The 23,892-nt window shown below is 37.5% G+C and overlaps 1 protein-coding gene across 1 annotated transcript in view; it reads left to right on the top strand.

Moving 5' to 3' along the window:
* The window catches only part of MARCHF5 (membrane associated ring-CH-type finger 5), a 59,076-nt gene extending 50,006 nt beyond the window's left edge, over nt 1–9,070 (top strand). The window contains exons 3-6 of the mRNA XM_007478815.3: nt 1,080–1,210; nt 6,380–6,563; nt 6,862–7,028; nt 7,668–9,070. Of these exons, the coding sequence (XP_007478877.1) occupies nt 1,080–1,210; nt 6,380–6,563; nt 6,862–7,028; nt 7,668–7,784 (599 nt within the window). The 3' untranslated portion in view covers nt 7,785–9,070. The remainder of the gene's footprint in view (nt 1–1,079; nt 1,211–6,379; nt 6,564–6,861; nt 7,029–7,667) is intronic.
* The last annotated feature ends 14,822 nt before the right edge of the window (nt 9,071–23,892 follow it).

Here is a 23,892-nt window from a genome sequence, read left to right as displayed (position 1 = left end):
GTTTTTTCTGATAGACTTTACCTTTAATTTGTAAGTGGGTGGATCCTACACATTAATATAATCCATTGAAATTTTCCCCAAGTACCAGGTTTTTACACAATAGATACTTAATAAACATGATTATTATTAAACTTTATCATGTTTCTTGGCATAAAACTTTAAAGGATTTAAAAAATATATTCTTGAATATATTCTGTATCAATACTTCCACACCTAGCCGGGAATTTTACAGTAATATTTGATCTAGAAACTCATATGGGTCCACTTGGGCTTTTAGGCAGGAGTGTTCCTCTAAGTCTAGCCTTTCGTGTAGCTTTTCAAGGGAAGTAGTTCTTGAATGTTTAAATTAAGGACATAATGAAAGGCATATTTGGATTTATATTGGCATATAATGGGATTATAGCATATTAGAGTACTATAAGTATTTATATCATCATCAAGAAAACAAGACAGTGTTTCATGGAATAATTTGTGTTCCACATACTGTATTTTCTCCTGCAAACTTTTATGATGAAGTACAACACTCCTAAAAATAAAAGAAATTGGCTTGCAGCTATAAGAAACATTTACCTTCCAGACTAACTACTTTCCTATACTTGACTATATTCAAGAAAATACTGGGTGTAATCAGAATGAGAATTCCAAAGAATCTTTTAAGTATCATCAGAAACTAGGAAGGGAGAGAGAGTAAGCCGAGTTGCCATTCCTGCTTGGTAGAAATACCAGAGTAATTCAAAAATAAGAGAAAAGGAAGTATTCTTTGTGGCAGGGATCCTATAGTCCCTCAGATGTTGGTTTGTTTTTTGTTGTTGTTGTTTTTTTAAGTAGAATCTAAAGCAACCATTAATTAGAAATTTGGCATAAAATTTAGTTGTATAGAGAAATGAATAAGTGCATGATTGAGAATTTCTGATATTATATTCAAATCTGTCTTCCTATCAGTTACCATATAACTTCTAATGTCTTAAAACACTGTTCCTTAAATGTATTTGGACCTGTAGAAATTATTAAATTTCCCTTTGTACTCTTTAAGATCCTTTTTCATTTTGAAGCTTTGTTTGTTTTCCTTCTTATTATAGGTCCAGTTGTTTACGTCTTGGATCTTGCAGATAGACTGATCTCAAAAGCCTGTCCATTTGCTGCAGCAGGAATAATGGTTGGCTCTATCTATTGGACTGCTGTGACTTATGGAGCTGTGACAGTGATGCAGGTTCACCATTTTATTCAGTTTTCTATAGTATTCCTTTTTGGTATCTTAAGATTTAATAAATAGATATTTTTATTATTGTTAAGATGTTTTCAATAGCATAAGTCAGCAGTCAAGTTAAATTATTTTTCCTCACTATGCAAGTCACCCAAGACTCAGGCTTCAGCCCTCTGCTCTGTCTCATTCTTGAAAGTTCATTTGCTTTCATAGCTTCAACTATCATCTCTATTGGGATAACTCCCAAATTTATATCTTCTGCTCCAAACTCTTTTTCCAAAGTCTCAAATCTCTTAACTGCCTCTAGATACTTCCATGTGGATGTCCTACTATATCACTTCAGATTCAACATCATTAAAATTTGTTTTATCGTCTTACCTCAGAGCCTGATATCCTGTCCCTTTTAATGATAACACCATTTTTCTAGTCAATCTTCTAGAATAACGTCAGTGCCTGGCATCCTAACCCACCACCTTATCCATTCAATCACCAATTCCAGTCAATTTTTCTCTCTAAATCTCTCACATCCATCCATTACTTCCTATTCCTATGGCAATCACCTCCAGAATAATTTCTTATGCTTTCATGTCTGTACATTACAAAAACCTACTAATATATTTCCCTAGCTATTATAGTCTCTTCCCTCTAGTCCTCTGCATTACTATGAGATTAATCTTCCTAAAGTAACACTCCCTTGTCCCAGAACTTTTAGTGGTTCCTCATTGCCAGCCAGATGCATTTTGATCTCTTATCCTGATATTTAAAGTTTTCTGAAATCTGATCCTGATCTACGTTTCTAAGTACTTTCTCCCCTTTCTCTGTTTTGCCAAACTGATTTATCATATATCTCTTTATCTTTCTCCCCTTCTACTGCCCTTCCTTCTTCATTTACTTACATCACACCTATCCTTTAAAACCCAGTGAAGCCCCTCTTTTAATGAAGCCTTCTGAAACAGATCTAGAACAGTGACTTTTGAAAATTCCTAGCACTTATATTCTATATTATTCACTTGGCAGGTAATTGCCCATATTTATTACATTTCTTATATTGTTTAGTTGTCGTATTTTTTGGCCTTTTTTCCCCAATTGTATTTTAGGCCCCATGAGGAGAGAGGTATAATATAATATGCTACTTTATAAAAATTATAGTTATGAACTAGACATAAGGCAAGAGAAAAATGATAATAGAGTGGATGAATAAAACCAGGCCTTTGTTGTAAAGTTCTGGCAAGCTGATCCCACTGCTAAATAGAGAGGTGAAATTGGTCACTTTCTATTCTAAATTCAGTTGAAGAACTCAGTAAAATTATTGTTCTTAAAGTTAGCCTAGAGAAGAGGCTTTGTAAACCAAATGACATGGAAGAAGAGGGCAGTGACGAACACTTCTGTATTTACTTAATCCCTTAATGGTTCAACTCTCATCAAATACATAACAAAAAATATGTGAAATTAAAACCTACCCTACATAAATTAGATTTGTTTGTTTTTTTCTTAAAGAAAAATAAAGACTTCTCACAAAACTTGACATATTTGTCATAAAATTAGAAAGTTAAGAAACATAACTATAATTTTCCTAAGGACTAAAAAAAATATGTTTTAATTCTGAGGCAAGCTTGTTTAGCTTCTTATGAAATATCAATGTCTATTTAGCAGGTGTTTAAATTCCAGTAAATCATCTGTTTCAGGACTAAGTGAATTTTATAGGTAGCTCGGGTATTCATGCCTTGACCCTTTTATTATCTTCCTTTGATATTTTAGGCCCTTCATGTCCAAGATTTATAGCTTTTCTAGAATTTATAAAATATTCCAGTTGTCTGTAGAGGGCCACTCTCCTTGAGTTGTTATACAATCTTTTCTTGAAGGCTTTCTCGGTGTAGGGGGAATCCACTTTTGGATAGCTCTGATTATTAGAGTTTTGCCTTACTGCAAGCCTAAATCTACCTCTTTTTCAACTTCATTTTGTTTCTGCCTCCTGGGGCTGAGTAGAACATATTTGACCTTTCTTCAATATGATACCTATTCAGATATTTAAAAACAACTATTCTTTCTCCTCAAGTCATTTTTTTTCCTTGCTAAACCTCCCTAGTTCTTTGAATGTTTCATGGCTTAATCTTAAGGCCTTTCATCGTATTGGTTGCCCTTCTGGATTTCCTTCTCTTTATTGCTGACCTTCCAAACAAGGAATTTCTGAAACTGAACACAACCCAGGTGTCATCTTTTTTAACTCTGGTTCAGCAAAACTGTTACCTTGTACTAGGCATTATCTCTTTATTAATACAGTCTAAAATAACTTTAACTTTCTTTGCTGCCATAGCAAAAAACTCTCTCTGAGCTTGGGAATCCACTTAAAAGGTCCAGATCTTCTTTAGGTGAAACTCTTATCATTAATGCTACCCCCATCTTTTATTTGTGAAGACTTAAGACTGTACACTTACCCCTGTGAAATTTAATCTTGGCAACTTCAACCCATCATTTCAGTTCTTTTGAATCTGCACTGCCATGTCTTTTTCCTTTCTCTTTTGGTACCTTTGCTGTGTTCTTTGTGTTTATTCCTTCTCCACCTTCAATAGCATATCTGTTTCTGTTCTGAAGTTTACTTTTGTATTATCAGTTATTAAGAAGCTTTACATATTTGAATTCAAACATGTATTTACATATTGAATTCAAAGGCCAGGTGACAGTTTACCAGGTATCTTGAAAAGATTTGAGTGGAAGAATGGATTACATGAATTCTAAGATTCCTTCTAATTCTTAAGATTTTAGGTTTCTATATTTACAAATTACAATGTATTAGCCTTTAGCTTAGTCTAAATTAGTGCTGAAGCTTTAAAGTTTCCATCAGTCTCTAACTTTTTCACTTTTTGAATGGATTCTTCAAAAACTTTTTCCAATGAGACATTAATATGACCCTTAGGTAACTTCTCTAGCCATCGTGGCATCTGTGTTTTTATGCCCCCTCAAGGATCATTCTTCAAATAGTTTCTTTCTACTAAATCATGTCTGCCACAAAGGATAAGGCCTACTTACTTAATCCTGGTGTCTTAAATTGCAGGGCTATTCTTAAGACTTATCCAAATGCTTGACTTTAATGTCACCTGTTCCCTCTTCCTTTCTTAAACCTTTCCTTTCCTGAAGGCATTGCTATATATACTTGAGAAGATAGAATTCAGCATTGGATAGTCTAGCCCCATGGTGGAAAGAAGCCTTTACATTTCTACTTCGAGAGACTGAAAGAACATTTGTTAACACCAATAGTTGTTCCTTTCCTTTGGCCTAAAGTTTATGATCCAACCTGTTTGGGAAAGAAAATCCTTTCTATCTAGCTGATAGATGGTATTTCCTTTTGTTAGAAGAAAGTTTCCTCTCAGCCTCTATAGTTAATAGCCCACTCACTTGGGACATTTCTCTCTTTGAAACTAGTAGGGTTACTATTTTGTCTTCCACAAGACCAAACCTTTATTTATTTGTTTGTTTGTTTAAACCCTTACCTTCCATCTTAGAATCAATATTGTGTTTTGGTTTCAAGGCAGAAGAGCAATAAGGGCTAGGCAATCTGGGGTTGGGTGACTTGACCAGTCCCATAACTAGAAAGTGTCTGAGGCTAGGTTTGATCCTAAGATCTAGCTCTCAATCCACTGAGCTACCTAGCTATCCCCAGTACCCAAACATACTTTAAAACAACTATTACTTGAACTTGCCACTCTACCCAAAAATCTCATTTCAGCTTTACAATAGTACAATGGCTATTCTGGGTTTGGCCTCACTTTCCCCTTTTGATAAAAAGTTCAGATTCAAAATCACATTCTGTAATAGGCAAGAGCAATGTTCCTTTCTATCTCTGTACAAACTCTTGTTATTCATAAGTTTGTTTCCCTAAAAACATCCCAGGTGACAGTTACAGACTGCCTCTTTTAGACCCCACTGGTGAATTCTAAACCTGGTTTACTTTTAACTGGTTTATGCTCTCTATTCAGCTTCCACATTGATCTAATTAAAGCATAAGTCTATCATCTCACTACTGATTAAACGATAATGGCCACTTATATTACATCTAAATCAGATAGAAATTCCTTTGGGATTTTTAAGGGTCTTCAAAACCTAGCCCCCTTCTGCCTTCCCAGGATTTTTATAAAATAGAAGTTAGAAGTATCTTATAAAGCATCATTGACATATTCTGCAACTCAGCTGTATTGTCCATCTTACTGTTCCTTGCACACAACTACCTCCATACCTTTGTGGTAGCTGCCCCTCACTCCTAGAATACGTTCCCTCATTGACTTTGTCTCTGTTCCCTAGGCTTCTTCAAGACTGAGCTCAAATCTGTCATCTGCTGTCATCAGTCCCCCTAGCTGATCATACTTTTCCCCTCTGAGATTACTTTTCATATACTTTGTATGTCTTTTATGTACTTAGTTATTTATCATTCTCTCCCCTCTTAAACTGTGGACTCTGAGGGTAGGGAGTATTTTTAACTTTCTTTCTATCCCAGCACTTAGCATAGTAAATGCTTGTTGATTGACTTTCTGGGCCTTTAATCAAGTCAGAAAAACTGGTGAGAAATCTTTCCCTCTTTTGTACTTCCCCTAAAAACACACAAACCGCAATTCTGCTGTACCCAGATACATTTTTCTGAGCTTGTCCTACAGTTTGGTTGAAAGAAAAGCTTTTTTCAAACTCAGAGATAACAAGAGCACCAACCTGCAATAACAGCTGCAAGCAATGATAGCATTTTAGAGAAGCTGCTGATTTAGGGTGAGAAATGTTGGTCATTGGTAATCCTAGGAAATATTTCTTGGGGAGGGGAGTAGGCAGAAACTGGATTCCAGAATATTTAAGGAGCCATAGAAAGGGAGTAATTGAAGCTCTTAGTGAGGAGAATATACATACATATGGGACTAAGGTCTGGAGGAAGTGAGGTAGAAAAGATTTTTATACAGTTTTTGCATTTATGTCTATGTCACATTGATTTTTTCCCCCTCTTCCTAGTTTTATCAACTGCTCATGCACTATACCCATTCTTTTTAGCTTCCTTTAAAAACTTGAATTTCCTTTACAATTTTGAAACTTATTTGCTATAAAATTAATTTGACTTACAGGTATCAGTTTAGTCTAAAACATTAATTACATCTGTTCTTTGTCTTAAGTTATTTAATAGCAAATATTTTTATTTCACAGGTGGTAGGCCATAAAGAAGGTTTGGATGTTATGGAAAGAGCTGATCCTTTATTCCTTTTAATTGGACTTCCCACTATTCCTGTTATGCTGATATTAGGCAAGATGATTCGCTGGGAAGACTACGTTCTTAGATTGTGGCGCAAATACTCTAATAAACTACAGATTTTGAACAGTATATTTCCAGGTATAATACTCCAGACTGTATGCCTGTGGGAGAGTGCAATTTTTAAAGTGTCAGAATAATCTTATGGAAGAATATGACATTCGGTGTTTGAAATTTAAAAATGTATTTTTAAATTTTGAAATGTAATGGAAATCATTTAATATAATTGGGGAGGGAGGAGGAGGCTATCAAAAATAAGATTACCCAGGAAGCAGCTCAAACTATCAGAATATTTAAAATAGATAATGGTGGTTAAAGGTTATTTGGATTTCCTCTCTTTAAATTGTTAGTGTTGATATATTTCAGTTTATTTCCCTAGGGATTGGATGTCCTGTTCCTCGTATTCCAGCTGAGGCAAATCCTTTGGCAGATCATGTCTCTGCTACTCGAATTTTGTGTGGAGCTCTTGTCTTTCCCACTATTGCTACGATAGTTGGAAAACTGATGTTCAGTAGTGTTAATTCTAACCTACAAAGGACAATCTTGGTAAGATTGCTTTAATAATGCTTTGTCAGAATTATCAAAGCAAAAGGGTGTCTCTAGAAAACCAAATTTGTATGGTATACATATTATATATGTGAGTCAACTAGGGCTGCACAGTACATATATATGCAGGCTGTAGCATTATGTATTATTGCTATACTTGTGTCTGTCAAGGCCCCACTGCCCTCAGATAGCTTAGGAAGGAATCATCGCCCTGATACTGCTTTTCAGGAACTATGGTGTACATTGCAGACAGTTTACTCCAAAGAAGAATGCACCAACAAAACTTTTTCTCTATTCCCTCCCTCCATTCTGCATGAACTCTACTGAAAGTGGAGTACCCCAACTCTCTACTCTCTTCCCTGGCATAGATTTAGAACTAAAGGCAGGAAAGAGGCACAGAAATGAGCTAGAGTGCAGTGAGACACATCCAAAGGGCCCCAGCCTCTCAGCGAAAGAGGACAGATTAATTTGTAGTCATCTGACCTAATCTATTATCTGAGCCTGTACCACTTGACCTGAATAGAAGTCCTTTTCCGGATATACATTTCTTTTATCTGGGTTGTTTAGGGGGAAAAAAAAAGAGTAGAAAATAAACCTGTTGTATTAACTTTGAAAGATTCTCCTTTGCTTGCATTTTAGGGTGGAATTGCTTTTGTTGCCATAAAAGGAGCATTTAAGGTTTACTTCAAACAGCAGCAATATTTGCGTCAAGCACACCGCAAAATTCTTAATTATCCAGAGCAAGAAGAAGCATAAAGGGATGACATCCCACTGTTCAACTGCCTCATCTGAGAGTCTGTTGTGGTGTTCTGATACCATCATTATTGCACAGTAGTGGAGACTTGTGATAAGCTGCTGCTCCTATATTTTTAAGACATATAATAAAGCACTTATGGCAGGGGAGATCCTCTCAGTAATCACGGAACCTAAGAATGTGATTTGTTTTCATTGTTTTATATGTACTTCCTTTATGGCAGTCATCTGAACCATTTTCTTAGCATGATAAATACTGGGTTTTATTTGTGTTTTCCCCAGACAGAAGTGTAAAGATTAAATTGTACAGTTATTAAAGAGGGCAGAGACTATTATATGCAAATGCCTCTTTTGTACATTTGTATGTTCACTATTTTCTTACACAGAACCATCAACTCGACAATAAGGATACCATAGGAGAATTTCTTACTTCAAGAAATGATTTGTCTTAACTGCTGAACAAGAGCGTATGTTAATATGGAGAGAATAGAAAAGTTAACATGGAGAAAATAGAAATTCACTTTGAGTTATGAAATAGATATGAAACCAAAAATGTATGAACCTACTCAATTGCTTATCTGAGCAACCTAGATTCTGTTGAGTACTTTTCAAACAATATAATATCCTCTAAAATATATGAAAATTCACAGAGCTTCCAGTTCATTTTATGCTACTAAATCTATGCGATGTTGGCATCTTGTAGTTCATTCTTGAGTTCTGGCTGTTCAACAGTCTAAATTACATTATATCATCAGCTCCTTGTAACATGAAAATCTGCAGTAGATTTTTAAATACTTAATTCTAGAAATTGCAATGGGATTGGAGTTACAAGTCTACAGAGAAGGAACTGCCAAGTTACACTTTTCCCTTTACTTTCCGCCAAGAGGTAGTGAGAGTGGTTTGTTTGCAGATAAGCAGGGAGCATATTCAGGAGAGGCTTGAAGCCAATGAAAAGATGGTCATTACAGATGTGACTGCCAAGCATCGATACCGAGTCTCCAGGAGACATGAAGATCAGTGCTTTGAACATAAACTGAGAGGTTGTGGAAGATAAAAGAGTGATAGTTGTAGAGTTTAGTCACTAGTCATCTTGTGATTGAGGCTAACACTTTGAAGATCACTTCTTTATTTTATTGGTTAACATAACCATTTTCCAAAGAAAATTGTTTATTTTGAGCCTCTTTCAAACAGTTAAAGAGTGGCTATTATATCATTCTGCCATTCAAAATGGAATTTTGTTGTTTTTACTGAATAAAATTAAATGCTTTAAAAAACTATCCATTAAAAAACTATTTTTATGTATTTTCTTGTTCATAGTAGCATCTCTAATGCATGTAAAACAGTAGATATTTTCCTTTCAGAAATAGATTGGCTATAGCGTGAACTGTGTTGGAGTGGAATAATGTATAGTAATTTTAGTAATTAAAGACTGGTACCTTTTCTATAGTATGAATATAATAAATATTGAGGAAATATAAAAATGTATATAAATATGGCGTGCTGTGTATGTATACATATAGATATAGATAGATATACAAATAATGGCCATTGCATATTGAAAAGCTATAGTTACCAAAGGAAAGAAGGTAAAGAAATTTAATTAATAGTGAAATTCAGAAGAACAATTATAAAATTTCTGACTATGGGAAATAATTTAAATTATACAGCTGAAACTTGACAAATACTGACTCTCCTTTTAATATTCAATAAGAAAAATATATAAAGACCCTTCATAAATAACATCTTGTCTCGGTGGCCTTTAAAGATAAATAAATAAATAATCATCTACTTTTTAAACCATCTGTCTTAGTAGTAACAATTCTAAAGCAGAAGGGCAAGGACTAGGCAAAGGGGGGTTACGTGACTTGCCCAGGGTCCCAGCTAGTTAGCGTTTGAGGCCACATTTGAACCCAGGTCCTCCTGCCTCCGGGTCTAGCACTCTATCCACTGAGCCACCAAGCTACCCCACCCACTTGCTCTCGATACCTGGGATGATACCTGACTGGTCTAGGTAATGGTAACTGAAGCTCCTTTGAGTGCTGGGGGAAAGACAGCCCTGAGAACTTGGCATTGGGAGAGCAGCAATGGACCCTTTGTATTCTTTGTACGCTCAGCTCCAGCATGGATTTCAGAACAGTCATAAGCAACCTGAAATAGGTCCTCTATCAGTAGTTAGAGAAATGTGGCAGTTATTCAACGAAGGGAACAATGGCACTTCAAAATTTCAATATCTTCTTGAGGTTGCAGCGGCCTTTTCTGAGTAGCTTCTTGGAAATGCTCCCATAGAACATGAAAAAGGTAAGGCAAAAGAGGGTTTTAAATGGTTTCTACAAAATACAACGAAAACTAACAAACAGGAATTCGGTTTTTTTCAAGTTACTTTCAAAGTAGCTGAAAATATTGGACATAAGAACTATAGTGTATAATAAAGACTCAGTGCCTTAAATTATTACCTTGCTGTAATTTTTTCGAAGCCCTTGTTTTTTAATATAGTATTTAATCTCAATACTGGCTGAATTAGGTTGTATGAGGGTTTTTTGGTTCCATACCATGGCAGAAAATCTCAATTTTTTTTTCACTAGATACAGATCTTAATTTTTTTCTCTTCTGTTATAGTGATAGATTCTGGATCTCTGATTCTCAGGTGGATGGGTTGTTTATGAGAGAAAGAAGGGTTAAGAGAAATCTGGACCTAGGCATTCATCCGTGTACAGGAACTTTCCCTCTTCATTTTGCTATGGTTCAGCATCACTTTCGTTTCTAAAACCAAATGGGGTTGCAAGTTTTATATTGTAGAGGTGACATTTTTATCTTGGCGGTAAGAAAATAATTTTGAAAATATGCTTCTGGATCTGTTAATAATGCAATTATAAACCAGACTTAATGAGCACCTAGCAAAGAGTGGCCACTTGATACCTATTTATTGATAAAGAAATAAAAGAATTAGTTCAGATTAGTAGTATAATCAGTGTTGAAAATTGATATCCAAACCATGTCCAGTGTGACATTTAAGATTTCATATTGTTGTTTAGACTCCTGCCAAAGAGCAAAGTTCAGCTGTATCATATGAGGAAAAAAAGTATGCAAAAGTAACAGCAGCCCTTAAGTAAGCTTGTTACGCACTGCCCTAGCAGGTGAAACTTTGTAAGATGCAGTGAGAGGGAAATAATGCTAAAATCTCAAAAGAAGTAACCAGAGTAAAGCCCCCAACGAGACTTCAATGAAAAGAAAAGGGCTTTGAAGGTATTTGTGTGATTTTCTAGAATTACTTTCATTAACATAATTAAATAGCAAAAAAAATGACTTGATAACTAGCCATTGGGGCATTTCTGCATCCTTCCTGGGAAGCTGCCCAGCTCTGAACCAGCTTCTGATGTGCAGTTCTCTGCAGGCCACAGTGTGAAACAGTAGGTGGAATCTATGCAGTATGTCTGATAGATGAAAAGCAAATAGAACTAAATTGTCATCACTGTGTTGTATTGAGGACATTGTAAAGTATTTGACTCGGTAGGGTGGCGTATTTGGCCTCCCAGGGAGATCTAGACCCTTTCTAGCAGTATTTCTGGACAAGTGGCTTAATCCCCATTGCCTAGCCCTTACCACTTTTCTGCCTTGAAACCACTGTGCAGTATTGATTCTAAGATGGAAGTTGGGGGGGTGGGGTGTAAAAAAGTTAAGCCATCCTTAGCCTAGAAATAACAAATATGTTAGCTATCTTCATTAAATTATTTTTAATCATTTCAATAATTGCATGTGAAAAAGTGATTAGAGATGTTTAGCTAGGTCCCAGAGGGCAGAACTAGAGCCAAAGAATACAAACTGAAGGGGCAGATGGAGGTTTCCATCTAGATAGGGAAAGGCTCAGCCATGAGAACTATTTAAAATGAGCTGCTTTGGATCCTCCTTCACCGGAAGTCTTCAAACAGGTTGGATGACCATTTGTAGAAGCTGTTTCAGTGAGAGCTTTTTGTCATACTTTTTAAACTCGGTCCCTGAGCTCTCTTCCAATCCGTTCTGTTTCAGGGATACATTCTTCACCTATTGTGTCATTTTGGGCAAGTTGCTTCACTCCTTGGCCCCAATGTGCTCATCTGCAGAATGAGACTGACCTCAGCTATTGGGATAAGAACTCACTTCAAAACACTGCTGAGAAACTAGAAAGCAGTCTGGTAAAAACCAAATACAGTGTATGTCAAAATCATTTCCAAGTGAGGCAGCTGGGTGGCTCAGTGGATGGAGAGTCAGGCCCGGAGACAGGAGATCCTGGATTCAAATATGACCTCAGACATTCCTGTGTGACCCTGGGCAAGTCACTTAACCCCCATTGCCTAGCCCTTACCCAGTATTGATTCTAAGATATATGGTTAAAAAAAAAAAGTTCCAAGTGAATAGATGACTTAAAAGATGGCACAATAAGAAAAAAGGAACTGAAAACTATCCTTTCAGATCCATGACTGGAGGAATAGTTTATGACCAAATAAGGAATAGTAAGGATCAGAAAATGAAAACTGTTGATTGTATAAAATTGAAAGCTTTTTGTGCAAATAAAACCAATATAGCTAAAATTAGGTGAGAGGAAGTCTTTGCAGTCAGCTCCTCAGACAGGGCTCAGAGAATTGCAAATAAAAGCAACTCAAGTTCTACCTTCCATCTATTGTTTGCCAAGTTGACAAAAAAGGAAAACAACCCGACTTAGGACTGCTAAGGAGCTGTGAATGGGTCTATACCCAAAAGGTTACTATATTGTGGATTCCCTTTGAGCTGAGGCTACATCAGAAAGCTAAGCAGATGTAAGAAAGAAGGAATACAACCCTTATGTACAGAAATAGCGCAGCTCTTGTAGTGGCAAAGAACTGGAAACTGCCCCTCAGCTGAGTGATGAGTGAACAAATTATGAAATTATTGTGCTGTAAGAAATGATGGCATGCCTGGTTTCAGAGGAGCATGGGAAGACTTGAATGAACTGGTGCATAGTGACATAAGCAGGCACTGTACAAGAAAACAATTGTGTAAAAGCAAGCGATTTTGAAACTAAATGCCATGATCTACCATGATTCCAGAGGACCAATGATAAACCAGGCTAGCCACCTTCTGACACAGATAATGGGTTCGGATTTTTGGGATGTGACCAATGTGGAAATCTTGCTCCACCATGAATATATTTTTTTCCAATGGGAAGAATGAATTGTTAAGTGAAAAGTTTTAAAATAAAATGATAGGACTTCACTAAATTATTTCAGTGCTTCAGATCTAAACCCTTTCAACTACAATGTGAAATAATTATGTAGCATGTCCAATTTTATTCTTTTTTAAAAGCCACATTTGAAGATGGAGCTGAGAACATAAAATCTGATCGTTAGGTTTTACTCTCAAAAATTATCCTAAACCATCTGTGCCTAAGCAACTCTGAAAACTACATCATTCTCCAAAAGCTATTTATTCTCCCAAGATGGTAGTAACACTAACTAGATAGATGGGGCGTGGGTGGGCAGGAAGCTCCCTTCTCCATTAGCTTGGTCTTACAGTAACACCATCCTGTGGGTATAACTATTTGATAGGAGTTTCTGACCCCTCTCAGATTATGACAACATCCTCTGCTTACCCTACTCCTAAAAGCAAGATAAGTAGTCTGGGAAAACAATCAACCCTGACCCTAACCCTGAACACAGCTACCTTTTTTCCATTATCTTTCAAGGGTGTTGGATCTCCTTTCATGTTCTTAATCTCTGGATGTTTGTAGGCAAGTTGTTTCATTCCTTGGCCTCAATTTCCTCAATTGCAAAATTAAGCCAACCTCAGCAACTGCACTAAGAACTTATTTCCACAAAAATTGCTGAAAAACTAGAAAGCAGTCTGGCAGAAATTAGATATAAGCAATGTATCAGGATAAGTTACAAATGAATATGACTACAATATAAGATGACACAGTAAACAAATTAGAAGAACAGGAAAGAACTATCCTTTCAAATCCTTGACTAGGGAAACAGTTTATGACCAAACAAGGAATAGAAAGGATCAGAAATTCCAGAAAGGAAACCAATTTCACACTAAGATCTTTGTCTAGTGTGCAATCACTCCACTGGAGGTATTCTGATAAAATAAACGCTAGAACCCATTTTAGTAATTCAATAAAAATATTTTGAACATCTATTATGTGGTTGTGTAAATCCTCAATATGCTGGGCACTGAGACACCCCGATGAATCCATGAAGGGACAAATGACCTGCACAAATTAGAGGTAGCATGATACAATGGAAAGGAACAAAGTCAGGAGAGCTGTGGGTTAAAATGCTGTCTTGTACTTTTTAGAGTCAACTTCCTCATCATCTATATAATAGGGGTAATTACCCATAATGCCTACCTCACAGGCTCCTTATGACAATCAAATGAGATAAGAGCACTTTGCAAACCCTAATGTGGTACATAAATTCCAACTATTATTTTGAATAAGGAAGTAAACTTTACAAAGCAGAATAAATATGTTTCAATTAGATACTGTCCTATATGAGGAGAGGACTTCAAGGAAGAGAAGCCATGAATGAGCCTGGAGGAATGAGTAGGCTCTTAAGAGGGTGTGGGGGGACATTTCTAGGTTGAGAATATTGGATTTAGCTCTTCCTTTATTGGGAAGATTGAATTGTAATCCAGTCTATTTGAAGTATATCTACCCATTTTAACTACAAAAAGGTGTTAAGTAACCAAAAAAAAAAAAGGTATAATCTAACCAAAGAAGGTGTGAACTAAAGAGTGGGCAGCCAAAATGGAGAGGAGCGTCTGCTGTGATTGGTAGATGTGAAATTTAGGGGAGGTGACACAAGAGAAAAAGATCTTTAAAAAAAGAGGACCAGAGACCAGAAGATTTGCGACTCGATGAATGGAAGAACTCTGACTCCGAGTTGGACTGGAGGACAGACACTTGAGGAGACACTGGAAGAGGAACTCTACCCTGGAGGAGCTCGTGCAGGAGACCTCAGACTGCTTTCCTTTTAGACAGTCACAGTTGATGAGTGAAAGGCTGACTTAGTAACCCTGCCTTTATATAAACCTCTGAGAAAGGCCCATCGTCTTGAGACTTTTTTTTCCTAACTAGGGCCTTAGAATTTCTACCTGGCTCAGAGGAAGCTGGAGTTGTCTGTCTGTCTGTCTGTCTCTCTCTCACTCTTGTTCTCTCTCTCATTCTTTAATATCTTCCATCTATTGTAAATAAAATTACCATAAATTACATTTTACTTTAATAATTCATTTTGGGATTTAGAAATCAAATTCCTGGAGACTACCTATATAAATAATCAGAGTCTAACCACAATTAAATTTAACAAGGTTTAGAGGATGATGGGTCAAGAAGCACAGAACCTATAATGGGGAGTCATTTGGGAGGTTCTTGGGCAAAAGCATGTGATCAAAACTTTTTTTCAATTTTATTCCAATATTAAGTGGCTACTATAACACCATGCTAGGAGCTGAGGAAATACAGTTGTTTTTTTAAGTGTACTTGCTTTCAAAGAGTATATGTTGTACTTAAAAGGGAAATAAATGTGTGCCCACACATGATGGAGAGTAGAATGTGAAGGAGCCAAGGAAAGAGGCACACTTGAGACAGAAAGATGATGGACTTGTAATATGCCAAAAGCCCAAAGAGATAGCCAATAGCATTGAATCCTTCAGAAAAGGCTTTCAGATTTAACATTTACAAGATTATTTTTAACCTCTAAGAGAGAAACTTGAGTTAAGGAGGGGAGGCAGGCAGTCAGAAGCTGGATTTCCAAGAGATTAAGTGTATGGAGGTGGAGACAGTGAACTACTCTTGAAGATGTACCAGTAAAAGGGATGCCTACCTATTGCTTGAAGGAGGGCCAAGTGAAAGTTGTTTTTTAAGACCAAGATCTAAACCTGTTTTTCACCAATGAGGAAAGAGCCAGTAGATAGGAAGAGGCTGAGAATGAGAAAGACAAGTAATGAATGGTGAAGGAAATTTGCAAAGGAAACAGGAGTGGATGCAGTTGTGGGCACAAGGGGAAGTTGGCCTTGGCAAGAAAAAGGGACACCTCATACATGAAGACTGGAAGAGGAGATGGATGGATGGATAGATATGAAAAGAAAACAAAAAAAGTAGGAGATAAGGTCTTCTGTTCTCTCATAATTATAAACTAAGCTGAAAGGGACCTTAAAGGGAAAAAAAATCCCCTTAATTTTACAAATGAATTAACAGAAGCTCAGAAAAGTTAGGTGACTTGCCCACAGTCATAGTTTAGTAAGTATCTGAGGTGAGATTATAACCCATGTCTTTCTAACTCCAAGTCTAGGGCTTGATCCATGAGAGAAATGAATCTAAAATGGAAAAGGGTTGCTATAGGGAGCTTGATAAGTCAAATAAGAAGTGAAAAAATAGATTATTTCAGAGACATGGCCAGACTTGTATAACTTATGCAGAGTGAAACAAACAAACTTTAATGAAATTTTACTGCATCAATATTATAAAAATGAACTTGAGAAGCCAATGAAGAATGAAATGAACAGATGCAGAACAATTTATACGATCACAACATTGTCAATACAAATGACTTTGAAAGCTGTAAGAACTCTGACCAACACAATGGCCATCCATGATTCCTGAAGACCAATGCACTTTCAGGCAGAGAGATGACTGGGGATCAGCATAGAACAAAATGTAAATGTAAAAATTTTAAAATAGCCTGTGAGGGATTTGGTTTGCCTCTAGGTATATGTACTACAAGGAATTTGTTCTTTTCCCCAGTGCAATGGAGGGGGCGGGGGGGGGGAGGGGGAAAGGGGAGGGTTGTGATTAACCAATGGGCAAACCCGGTCACAATGAGACCAAGAAAGATCATGGATTACCAGAAGAGGGCATGAGGAGAAAAGAGAGAATAGTACTCTAAATAGCCCAACCAGAGCCCACTCTTCACTTTCTTCTTGTCTTCCATACTTGCTTGAAATCAGATGATCAACCCTTTTGTCTACCCATTGTGGCTAGTAGCCATGGCCAAGTGCATGACATGACTACCACACCCTTCACTGTACTGGAGATTTGGGGCTCCTGACTGAGGCTCAATGGATTTTGGAGGGCAGGCTTAGTCCAGGCATCTGTGGGGCTACCTTTAATTAGCAGTGAGCATATGTCTGCCTTCCCTAAGGAGTCAGGAATAAACAGAAGGTAGATCTTCAAAGAGAAAGCCTGATTAGATCTAATTACCCTCCAGGTTTCTCCTTATTCCTATTTCTGTAGTCTCTCCTTGGTTTCCAGAGATACCTTACTCTTCTGCTTCCTAATTATCCGTCCATCTCTTTTGCTCTTCTTGTCTTCTTGATGTGGCCAGTCCTTACCCCAGAGCCCGCCCCCAACCTTCCTGTCAAAGTCATCTCGCTCTTTTCCCCTTCTGGCCTGACACCCCCACCAAAGGGAACCCAGAATGCCCGCTCTATTCCAACACTTGGGCTTACTGTCTCCTTCCCACCCAATGTACCCCAACCAGAGAGAAAGGAATAAGTGTGTATTAAATCCTTTGTTAAGTACTTTACAAATACATCACAGTAACCCTATGAGGTAGGAGCTATGATTTATCCCCATTTTACAGTTGAGGAAATGGAGGCAGACAGAGGTTGTGACACCCTAAGGACTCCAAAGCCCTGCCATCTGCCCTGTAGCTGAACTTTTAGGACTTCTTGCCTTTTCCATCCACTGGGCAGCTGAACTGTTCCATATTTCTTGTCTTCCCTCATTGTACTATGAGTTTTTGAGAACAGGGACTTTCCCCCCTTCTATTAAATGTTTATTAATAAGCTTTTATTTATTCATTCATTCATTCACCCTTCACAATTTCATTTACTTCCATGTGTTTGACTCCTGCTTCTTTGGTTTTCAGAACTGAGCTCTCTTAGGGCTCTAGCCTGTATTTGAAGCTCCCTGGATTCTCCACACACACACACCGAACTCAGTGACAGACTTACTTTTCCTTCTGGTTTCGTGATTTCCATTCGTGAAGTCACTCATTCACTTGTTTCCCATATTTCTGACTTTGGGATTATCTCTGACTCTTCCTTGGCCCTCCCTTCTTTTATCCAGTTACCCTCTAATTTCCACACTCTTGAATTGGTTTCTCCTCTAGGTTCCCTCTGGTGGCTAGGACTGGAATTGTAGGACTTGGAATCTAGACGATTTAAGTTCATATCCCACCTTAGACACACCCTAGCTGAGTGACACTGCACAAGTCACTTCATTTCTTTCTGCCTCAGTTTCCTCACCTGTAAAATGTTGATCACCTAGCTTCCAGGGTTGTTCTGAGGATCTAATGAGCTAACATATTTTTTACAAACGGTAACACTTTATCATTACTGTTAACAATTATTATTATTACCATCACCCTAGTAAGAGTCCTTCATTGCTACCTGCCCATAGAACCTTCCTGAATGATCTTATAACCTCCACTCTCTTCTCTCTCAAACCTATCTTTTATACTGCTAGCAAAATAATCTTTCTTACATCACGCCTTTTTGGTCTAAGTAAAATGCAAACTCTTCTCTGGTGTGCAACAACTTCTGCAACTAGAATTGGAACTACTTTCTTTAAAGACCCGAAGTCATATTATTGTATTCTACCCATGAGACTCCAGCCAAACAGGGCAAATCTCAGTACTCCGAACATCCAACTGTGCTTCCTCATTTTTGTGTCTTGCTGGTTCCTATATGTGGAATGCCTTCCTTCCCCTTTTTATCTATTGAACCCCTTACTTCTCCTTTAAAGCCCAACTCAAATTTTACCTCTTCCAGGAAACCTTCCCTGATTCAACCCCACTACTCAGTAATAACAATAGTAAAACAACTAGCATTTATATAGTGCTTTAAGGCTTACAGAATAATTTATCATCTCATTTTATCCTCATAATAAATACTATATCATTTTATCTTCACCATTACCCTTGGACCTGCCAGTGCTATTATTATCCCCATTTTACAGATGAGGAAACTGAAGCAAAGATTAAATAATTTGAGTAAAACAGTTAATAAATGTCTGAGACTAGATTTGAGTTCACATTTTCCTGACTACCCCTAAACCATCTAACTACTTGTTTTTGTTTTCATTTTAGATGGTGTAGCCAAAATTTCATGTAATTATTGCCAATGTGTCAGTGCCAATATGTCAGTGAATCAAAAATCCATATCCCCAAATCTAAATATATCTTGATCTAAATGTCTATGTATATATCAACATATAGATTTATGTTTCTATATGTGCATATACATACATACATACATACATACATACATACATACATATATATATCTTCTTTATGACACATCTTGGCCCACTGCTAGTCTGGGAATAATAAAAGCATTTTCATGGCATTCTGAGGTTGTCAAAGCATTTTTCTCCCAACGACCCTACAAGATAGGTAGTGTAAATGTTATTACTCTCATTTTCCAGAAGGGGAAACAAAATGACTGCTCCAGAGTTGCCCAGCAAGGCAGTGCCAGAAAGCCAATGTCTGGGGGTAGAAAAAGCCACTGAATAAGGGCATTTCCATAATCATATCCTATTCTTAGAAAATGACTAGAGCCTGAAGTCGGTGTCAGGAGACAAAAAGCGCCAATAGTTCTGGCAAGACAGATGGAGAACAAAGCCGGTCCAGATGCCAGGGTGCAGAACTCTTCCCCACTCAGCCTACCTTTGTGTGCAGGGCACAGTTTGACAGCACTGGAGATCAAGGGAGAGTAGGACAAAAGGCCTTACTCATTGTTTCTTACTCTTCTTTGGTCCACAGGAAAAGGAGAAATAGTTCTATTTGAAACAGCAACTCTGGCCAAGCTTTAACGAAATCTGGCCATGGCCAGACAAGGAAAAATCTATGAACATTATTTATGAACATCCCTTGTGTTATTACATTCTGTTTCCAGTTCTGAGGTATTCAGCAAGACGAGTGGTCACCCATACCCCAATGGAGAAATAAAAATGAGAGAGGGACCAAAATTGCAGGTTCAACATAGAAAATAGCACAGGTGGGCTGTAGGCATGAGAGGAACAGGGAGGAGCATCAGCCTCCTGCCCACATTGGAATTGCCTACAGCCAAGATATTTGAGAAAGGCATGCTACCATTTGGAAGCTAGCACCATCTTCAAGAAAGAGGACAGGAAGCAGCGAGCATTTCATCAAAATATTGTCCAGCAGGGTGGAGTGGCAGTAGGGGCAGGTGGTCTTCTGTTTTCTCCTTAGATCTATTAGTATGTTTTCCTTGTCCTTTAAGCATTTCCTTGGGTGCTTGGCCATGGATCTGAAATGCATTGTTCTTAAGCCACTCTTCTCAAACTTTTTAGCCTCTGAACCCCTTTACACTCTTAAAAATTATTGAGTACCTCCAAAGAGGTTTTGTTTACATGGGTCATATTTATCAATTTTTGTCATATTAGAAAACATACATTTTTAAAAAATGTTTTCGCTCATTCATTTAAAAATAACAACCCCATTACATATCAATGTAAATTGTTCATTTTAATGAAAATAACTTTTCCAAAATAAGAAAAATCTAATGAGGAGTGGCACTGTTTTACTTTTTGTTTTTTTTTTTTACAAATCTCTTAAATGTCTGGCTTAATAAAAGATAGCTGGATTCTCAGACCTGGTTTTGCATTCAATCTATTGTGATCTATTGTTTTGGTTGAAGGATGTGAAGAAAATTCAGCCTTATGAGGGGAAGGAATGTTTTAGCACACAAATAACATCTTGGCATTACTATGAAAATAGTTTTGAGCTGATAGACCACGCTGTGAGAACCTCTTCCCCATGGGATTGTAATTTGTGATGAGTTCACATGCCACACAATATTGCAAAGTAATTGAGGTTTGTCTTTGGTGCCTTCCCAGCTGCCTTTCCATACCCTACTTTCTTCCTCCCAAGGGCCTCTCTCCTACCCCTACGTACAGTTGCTTGCAATCCCAGGGCTCTGGGATCATTCAGAGCTGTGAGAGAATTTAATTTTCATAAACTGTATTCATTCCTACATATTAGGGGTAATTATTGTGTATTCTTGGATTTGGGTCAGAGATATCATCTAGTCTGCTGCTTTTTGCATTTTCTTTGTCCTTGGAAATCCCAAGAAATGCCTTTCTTTTTAACAGAATTAGATTAATAGATGAAGGGGAGAAGGGTCCTTTTCCAGACTGTGACATTTGTCTACCTGTGGAGACTGGGAAGAGCAGAAAGAGATGGACCACTTCTTAATTGGCTATCACCAATTAAATGTCTAGGGATGGTCAAGGGAAGAGGCTGAATAATGAGTTCCTAAAAACCTATTTCTTAGACTGTCTGATGCAGCTTGGGTCATCCCCTGGTAGTGAGTGAGCCAAGGAGACCTCTATCACTTTATTGGTTATGATGCTGGCTTAACCAATTGTGTAATTAGAAAATCTTGTACCCTTGGACTTCATCTCCCAGGATCCCTTTCCCTTTTGCCTTCACATTTACATTTATTATGTGTGTGTATAGTTGGCTGTTTTGCCCCTCCCTCTCTCTTTTTCCCCCCTGCAAGTCTGGATGAGCACTCTCTATTTCTCTAGCTTTTTATTTTTCCTTTTTGCTTCATTATCATTTAATAAATCTTATTAAATATAATACTTGGAGTATTTTGGATATGAATTCTTAATCTATACAATAAACCTGATATAATCAATAAAATCATATTCAAACCCCAAAATCAGTCTTTTGAGGTCATTTTAACCATAAGTGCTGTTAGGAATTTTAGTTTGTTTAGGTCAATTGCTTCATGGAGAAAAATAAGGGAAAGACAGAATTTTTGACTATCCAAAGCCCCCGCCTTGCAGCCCCCCCAAACCCTGAAGTGCCTTTGCTCCAAAATGACCTTTGTTTCTCCTTCCCCTTTCCCAATTCCTGACAGCAAACCACACTATTCCCTTGATTCAGCTGATCTCTCTCAGTGAAGTGTTGACAATCTGAGATCCCAAAGTAATTTCAACCCAACTAATTTAGTCTACTAATGTCTACAATGATGCTGAATTAAAGAACTAATAGTTATTATTACATAAGAAAACCTGGCTTTGTAAAAAATTGGTACTCGGTTGCTGAAAAGTCTGGTAGTGTGGCTAATGTGGTTGAGCCTTCCCTCCTTGTACTGCTGATCATTGCCCATCCCCTCCTTCTGAACCTATGTTACTCATGCCCAGATCCTCCCATAAATTTTCTGCAGGGGACCCACCCAGTATGACGGCAAAGTTCTCTGGGGCATAAGTCCACAAGTAAACAGAAAACATGGAAGAGTTGGGAAGGAGCAAAAAAAGTAGAGAGAAAGATTTCTTTTATCTAAGAATACATAGAAGTAAACATCAGAAAGACTGGTGTTAGAAAAAAGCACATTACTGGGACAGTTAGGTGGCTCAGTGGATTGAGAGCCAAGCCCAGAGATGGGGGATCCTGGGTTCAAATTTGACCTCCAACATTTCCTAGCTTTGTGACCTTGGGCAAGCCATTTAACTCCCATTGCCTAGTCCTTCTGCCTTGGAACTAATACGCAGTGTTGATTCTAAGACAGAAGGTAAGGATTAAAAAAAGAAAAAGCTCATTACTTGAGAGAGTGATGAGAGAGAGGGAGTAAGGGAGAGAGGAGACCACTGGCAGGATCAGAGTACAAGGCTAAGACCTCAATGCTAAGTATATTGGAGGTGAATCTCAAAGGCAATGATTATATTGCTTTGAAAGTGCTAAATCTGGAGCAAGGAAGAAATTATCTTTCAGATATATGGGTGGAGGAAGTACACATGGACACAATGGACAATTTTGATTATATAAAACTTAAAAGATCTGGCACAAACAAGACTAACATAATAAAAATTACAAGGGAAACAGGTAAGGGGGGAAAAGTCTTCATAGGTAGTTTCTCTGCAAAACTTTTCATATCTAAGATTATAAGGATCTATTTCAAACTTATAAGAGTAAGAGCCATTCTCCAGGAAGTAAAAGGCCAATGATGTGGGTGGGCAGTTTTCAAAAGGAGAAATCCAAGCTATCAACAATAAAAATGAAAAATTCTACTATATTAAAAAAAATGGTCCAAATCATGGAACATAAATGAAGACTTGGGGGTTCTATTTCAGAAAAATGGTTAATGGATTTTGTAAATCCATCAGGAAACAGCTAACTTTTTGGCTTATTTGTAAACTTATTTGTAAATTGGGGGAAAACAAGGAGCATAGTAGCAATGTAGAAACCCAGATTTTTTTTTTTCAGTTTTAGGAACCTTGGATCTGATCCATGCCCATTATCCCTGAATTGGGAAATACCAGGTTGTAGTGTATTTCCAAGAGATGACTTCTCTAAATGTACAATTGCTGGTCTGATGACTGCCATCTCTAAGAAGAGCAGTGAGTGACCTTTACTGTTAACTGTGGCTTTGACCTCGGTCAGATGCTAAGAATTATTGTTCGGTTGCTTTAGTCATGTCTGACTCTCTGAAACTCCGTTTGGTTTGGTTTTCAGTAAAGAGAGTAAAATGGTTTGCCATTTCCTTCTCCAGCTCATTTGACAGATGAGGAAACTCAGACAAAGAAGGTTAAGCAAGTTGTTCAGGATTACATAGGTAATAACCATCTGAGGACAAATTTGAACTTAGGTCTTCCTGAATCTAGGCTTGGTGCTTCTCAAGCCACTGCACCAGTTGGCTTCCCAGGGCTAAGAATGGCCATCTTCATTTCTACAACTTTCTAGCCAATAAGTTAATTTTAAACCAAGGTCTGAAAATCTTTCTCTCCTCTCCTCTCTCCCCCCTTCTCTCCCTCTCTCCCCTTCTCTTTCTTTCTTTCTCTCTCTTTTTCTGTTTCTCTTCTCTTTCTCTCAACACCTCCCTCTCATAGTGTCCTTTTGCAGGAGCAGCTGTAATTTAGTATCCAGCCGTGAGAGCATGTACTCTATTAAGATTTTATAAGGCATTGAATCAAATTATGCGTTGGTAGACAACACAGTGATGGAACCTTGGTCATTGCCAATTCCAATATGGCAGAACTAAGAAACAAAAGTGGCTGGAGCAATTGAAATTTCAGAGAAGAAAGGTAGTTATTTTGGTTTCATTTTTTAAAAATCTGGCCCTTGTC

This window comes from Monodelphis domestica, chromosome 1 (assembly GCF_027887165.1).
Source record: "Monodelphis domestica isolate mMonDom1 chromosome 1, mMonDom1.pri, whole genome shotgun sequence".
NCBI lineage: Eukaryota > Metazoa > Chordata > Mammalia > Didelphimorphia > Didelphidae > Monodelphis > Monodelphis domestica.
This window is presented reverse-complemented; position numbering and strand designations above follow the sequence as displayed.